At 51.1% G+C, this 6,000-nt stretch overlaps 1 protein-coding gene across 1 annotated transcript in view; it reads right to left on the bottom strand.

The window, feature by feature from the left end:
* The window catches only part of COL6A6 (collagen type VI alpha 6 chain), a 115,865-nt gene extending 110,425 nt beyond the window's left edge, over positions 1-5,440 (bottom strand). Inside the window, exons 1-3 of the mRNA XM_006158514.3 lie at positions 5,380-5,440; positions 2,853-3,449; positions 1,053-1,673 (exon numbers count right to left, since the gene is read on the bottom strand). Of these exons, the coding sequence (XP_006158576.1) occupies positions 1,053-1,673; positions 2,853-3,449; positions 5,380-5,440 (1,279 nt within the window). The remainder of the gene's footprint in view (positions 1-1,052; positions 1,674-2,852; positions 3,450-5,379) is intronic.
* Positions 5,441-6,000: the final 560 nt, after the last annotated feature.

The following is a 6,000-nucleotide window of genomic DNA, read 5'->3' on the forward strand; positions in this document are numbered from 1 at the left end:
GTCAAGAGTTCGGGCATCCACGAATGTGCACCAGGTGTCTTTTTCAAGTCATCAGGGTCAGGATTCAAGCCATGGTCAGCTGTGTGGGATCTGGCTCCTGTAACCGCTAGGAAACAGGGCTGGCCCCGGACTCTCAAAATCTTGACCGCATTGTTTTCTCCCCATCCATTCTTGGTTGGTTAGCTAAACTCGGGATATTGCCCGTGACTTTATGTATGTAAGACAATGACATTTTAGAGTCAATATGTTACATATATTTGTGGGAAATGTTGGCATGTATATGCACACATATGTAGAGGCATAACCAGACTATTTACATAGCATACGTGTGTACACATAAAATAGATTTTAAAAATTGTCATGGAGGTTGAGACACTGGATTCTCACGTGGCCAACCATCATTCAAGTCCCAGACCCAGTGACTTGAAAACCACCCGGGCGCATGTGTGTGCATGCCCAGAATCCCAGGAGGAGAAGGGGCTGGAATGTGGCCATCTTCTTAGGGGGTGATTTCTCACTTTCCCTGTCTCTGTTCCTCTCCTGTGAGTGCATGTGCCCTATGGCAAAAATGTAAAACACATACATAAATAAAAATAAAAGTTAAAAACATGCCCAGTGTCTCCCTAAACTCATGAATACTAACATCATACTTCCTAATAAATGAATTACTCTGTCCTTCATGCAATTCATACTTTCCTTTCATTTTCTAAGTTGGAATTTGGGGGTGATAAGAAGAAATGCAGACAGACTAGAGAAGGAAGGGGAGAGGATGGGAGTGCGAGAGGCCGAGCAGAGAGAACAGCAGGAAGTAGCACGAGGGGTTATTTGACGTGGCTCAGAAGACGAAGTAAAGGAGATCCCCTCTCCAAGCTGACACTCAGTAGCTTTTTTCCTCTCAAATTGGACTTCATATCTTTAAGCTAAAGAAGAAAATCAGCAATGTACCCCCCTCCCCACTGCACACGCACACATGCCTGCCCACGTTCTGGAGCTGGGGGACACACGTGCTACACAGAGGTGAGAGAGAGTCTTCCCCTCTCAGGAGACTTTACCGGACTTGAGCGTCTCGGTGCGTTCTGGGACCACGGAGACCGTGTGTGTGATCTGGTTCCGCAGCTTCTTCAGGAAGGTCTGGTTGTGAGCGGCCAGGTCCGAGAACGTCTTCAGCTTGGAGACGTACTGCTCGGCGGGGTGAGACGCGATCTTTTCCAGCTGGGTGTCGCTGGCCCCCTCGATGCCCATGGTGAAGATGGTCACGCCCTCTCGCCGCAGGCTCGCGGCTGCCTTGGTCACGTTGTCCTCAGAGGCCCTGTGGGTCACGAGCACAGCGATCTGGGGCACCCCCTGGTTCTTCCTGCTGCCGTTCTTGGCGCTGAACACCTCCTTCCTGACCTTCCTGAGCGCAGCGCCCGTGTGGGCGTCCCCGGCCTGGGGAGCCAGGCTCTGCACGTGCAGGAGGACCTCCGACTTGTTCCTGCCCCCGCTCAGCGGGCTGATCACCTTCGTCACGTTGCTGTAGGCCACGAGGCCGACCCTCATGCAATGCTCCTTTATGTCCAGGGCAGAAATGCTTTCTTCCAGGAACTCTTTGAGGTAGTCGAAGTTCTCCTGGCTACCGTTGATGGACACATCCAGCAGGAACACGACGTCGGCCACAGAGGGGCCCTGGCAGACTGTGGGCGAAAAAGGGGCATGGCGTCAGCTGGAGGCTGGGCTCTGCGCGGCCCTGGGGGGAGGGCAGTTACCAGCTGGGTCTACACTGGGAGAAAGGAGGTATACAAAGCCATTGCGAAGCTCACACCGGATCTCAGCTAAACTGGACCCCAGCCTCGGGTCCTCATCTGTAAACGTCAGGTAGGGTATTTGTCTAGAGTTGTTACAGGAAACAGATCATGGACCTAGCATGGGCCTGGCACGCACTTCACTCAGTGCACGGGAGCGACTGCCATCGCATTAAAGTCACGGAGCATCGCCCTTATGACCAGCAGTTTAATCCAGATACGCCCCGGGGTGGTGATGGGAAGCGACCGAACGTCATTTAGCTGTACTTTACTTGGCAAAAAGGCTAGGAGTAAGAATCCTATTGTCAGGGGTTACCACGAGAGAAGCATTCTCTTTTATCAGTCATAAGCACACGTGACATCTCGTTCAAACTAATTTAGCCACGAGGTGTGAGCTTCCTGGACGGCCCGTGGGACAGGTACACTGTGAGCCACTTGTTTGTTACTGGCAGCGTCCTGCCCCCTGAATGACGTCCCTAAACTCTTGGCCATTCTTGTTACGGAGCGGTACAGAGGACAGGCCGGGACAGCAGACCGGAGGCTAAATCAGAGCAGAGCAGCAGGGAGGGAGGCAGGGAGGGGCTCGGACGGTGTGCCCTGGGAACCTGGAGACCTGACCTACCTCCAGGGTCCAATTACAGCCTGACCCAGGCCAGGCTGAGCCACCCCAAGGATGCCTGCACCCTTCTCTATGTAGAGATGCGGCTCGGTCTCCCGCGAGCTGCTTCTACCTCCAGTAGCCTATGGTTACCTTACGTGGTTTGGGGAGTCAAGATCCTTAGGAGCCCCTGTAATAAAACCGCACAGCGCCCAGCACCTGGGGAGGGAGCTCGAGGAACGCTTAGTGGCAGAGGGAGCCCACGAGTGGTGAAGGACGGGTGAGTGTGATATGGAAAATCAACCTTTCTGGGGCTCACTGGATTTGAAATGGGCACCATCATTGGGCTTTCTTGAGCAAATCTGAAAATGCAGCTCATTTTGCTGACAGGCATGTTCAGAGCTCCAATCCTTTCCTTAGATTGGTTTTTCAGAAGTTTTGATCACCGTTCTATACGTGCATCCTAAGCCCACCTTCAACAAGAATATCGTCGGCGGCTCCCTCCCGGTGCCGCGTCACCTCCCCGAGGATCTGGGTCATGTTCTGGGAAAACGTGCTCAGGTCTCTGGCCGTCCGAAGGCTGTAGTGAAACTGAGCCGTGGCCATGGCCCTCAGGTTTTCCTCAGGCGCTTTCTGGATCCCCACGGAGACGATTTTCACCCCGTCTTTCCGCAGGGCCTTTGCAGCCTCTTCCACATCGTCCTCGGACTCCGCGGAAGCCAGGACCACCAGGACTGGGGGGAACAGCTTCTTGTCTCTCCCATTGGCAGGCGCAGAGAAGTAGGTGCCATGTGCCTCCCGGAGGGCGTTTCCGACCCGCAGGGACCCGCCAATGAACCCGAAGTTCTTCTTGAGGTGGTTCAGCATGGGGTTCCTGCTCTTGAAGGTGTTCAGGTGGAATTCGTGGTAGAGCTTGTCGCTGTACCGGGCCAGGGCCACCCGGTACTTGCTGGCCTCTATGGGGAGACTGCTGATCATCCTGGTGATGAAGGTTTTCACAAACGGGAAGGACTTCACTCCCAGGTGGTCAGAGCTGTCCACCAGAAACACGACATCTGCGTACTGCGGGCCTACAAAACCACAAACAGAGGTTAGAAAAGGGATGACGGTTTCAGCTTCCATGAAAAATAGAATTTTTATATAGTAACGCGATACTTTTCTAAACTTTGAAATCTTCATTCAACGCTAGATTCTACACTAGGTACAAAACATGACATTTTATGTGACGCAGAATGTCTGTGTTCTAGCCCTAAACGTTGCTTACTAGCGGCCTGGCGAATTGGACTCAGAACCTCCATTGTCGTCTCTTAAGATCCATTTCTTGTCCAAGGAGGGAAGAAAGTACGTGAGTGTGTGGGTCTAAGAAAATACGGCATAGCTGAGCGAGCATTAGGCCCTGACGTGTCATGGCCGACTCTGTGAACAGTGGCCGACCATCCCATGCAGAGGAGCTTCCGCGTCCTCTCCTTTAAATAAGTGGGTTCAACTAGAAAACACCTGAGGTGCCTCTTTCACTCTGAGGTTCCGACGATCTGCAATAGCTAAAGGCCCACTCTCACATTAGAATAACTCCCATCTTTCCCTTTCTACAATTGCTAGGAAACCGGCTTGGGCATCCCGTGTGTTACTCCATTCCCTTCCCAATAGTCTGATCAAAGCATAGTATAGAAAAATAATTTTCATGTTGTTTAAACATTTTTAATTAATCTGTTTTGTTTTGTTTTTGCTATACATTTGTGCTCACCAGAAAGAGACAGAGACAGAGAGAGGAAAAGTGAGAAGCCACCACCCCCCCGCAGGAGGGGGATGACCATGCCACAATGCCTTCTCCTCCATTCTCTTGGGACTTGGGGCACGCGTGCACATGTGCCTGGCATGATTTTCAAGCTGCTGTGTCTGCACTTTGAACTGTGCCGCTGTCCATGTGGATCCAGCCATCCTATCGTCCACACCATCGGCTGATCCCTTTCTTGTCTTTTAGATATCTTAATTCCAATCGGTCTGAGATCCCTTTCACGATCAGGTAGTGAGCAGCATCTCAGGGGAAGAAGTAAGTAAGGGAGGACAACACCTCCCTCTAAGAACCCTGAAACCTGTGTGGGGACAGTCCGCGAGCCCTAATCAGGACAGCTTGGCTTGGGACGGCTTGACAGGGCCCGGTCTTCGCTCTTCAGGAAGAAACGCCTGTCTTGTACGGGCAAAGGAAATGCAGAACCTGGGGCACGAGGCAGACTGGCTCTGACAAGGGCCTTCACGACGTCTGAGCCATGAACTGACTGGAAGAATCATCACCTTCCCTAAGGAGCGTCAGTAAGACTCAGTGAGACGCGACGGAAAGACATTCGTAGGACCAAGTCTAGCTGACCTCTTCACTAAACTTGCTTCTGAGGTCAGAGTCCTCGAGGAAGAGGTGAAGCCAGCATAGGTGGCCCTGGGCAGGAATTGACCACTACGGGAATCCAGCATCCCCCAATGTAAAACTGTAGAATTGCACATATTGGGCCTGATTCTGCCTTTAAGTCCACTGGACACAGAGTGATGACAGACAGTAGATAGCAGCTATGGGGCTTCCTCCCACATCTTCACAATAAGCAGACAAAGCTTAAGTTAGAGTGAAATGTGGAATCTAACCAAGACAACCTTTGGCACAAATTAATTAGAAAGAGATATTCTACATTTTTTAGGCCCTGAATCTAATATTAATGGACAGGATTTCCATGTAACCTCCCAGGAGACCTGAAAGGGCTTGAAACTGAGGGCAAATGACGGCTTTCTCGTCTTCCATCATTAACAAGGGACCTGGTCCAGAAACAAATATCTTCAAAGGAACACAGGGCAACTTCCAAAAGAAACTGACCTACCACCTCCACTGTCACTGCAGCCAAAGTCAAAACAAAGTGAAATCGAACTCCTAATTTTCAAGCAGGTGAAGCTAATACAGTATCTATTTTCTATGAGAAAGATTAAGGAAAAGAAATCTTTCCATTTTTCTTTCCTTACCAGAATCCTGGGTCACAGAACCTTGAGAACAGACTAGTATGAGGAACAAAATCCACAGCATTTTCATACTGCAACCCGAAGAGATCTCCAACCTGAGATCGGAAAGGGCAAAAATATTCACATCTGAAGCACTTGTGGATATTATTTGGGAACCAAGACTCACACATACAAAAGCCCAGAAAACTTACATAATAAGTGGAATGCCAGAGGGGTGCGGGATTTCTGAGGTCACCGCCCTTCTGATCTGTGAGGTCCTTTGAGAGAGACGAGCTGCCGCCATGTGCAGTCATAGGAGTCCTGCTGGCCTCCGGATCCTGCGGAAACATGAAGTGACCAAAGGCATTCTCGATCCCATCTGGGACGCAGTCCTGCGAATCACCCCCCTGCCCCGGGAGTCCCCTCTGGGCACGCGTGCACAGACGACTCAGGGCTCGTGGCCGGAACACCGCCTGCTTGCGCTTCGTCTCTCCACGGTACGCATGTCCAGTTATAGACAGACTTCCCTGTCTCTCCTCTCCTCTAATTAGAGAGGTAACCACTCCCTCTGAATGGGACAGAAAACATGAAAAAGTTGAATCTCCATATCCCATACGATGTCTGGCTTCTCAGAATGGGGAGCTC

Source organism: Tupaia chinensis, unplaced genomic scaffold, assembly GCF_000334495.1.
Source record: "Tupaia chinensis unplaced genomic scaffold, TupChi_1.0 Scaffold000601_1, whole genome shotgun sequence".
NCBI classification, from domain to species: Eukaryota; Metazoa; Chordata; class Mammalia; order Scandentia; family Tupaiidae; genus Tupaia; species Tupaia belangeri.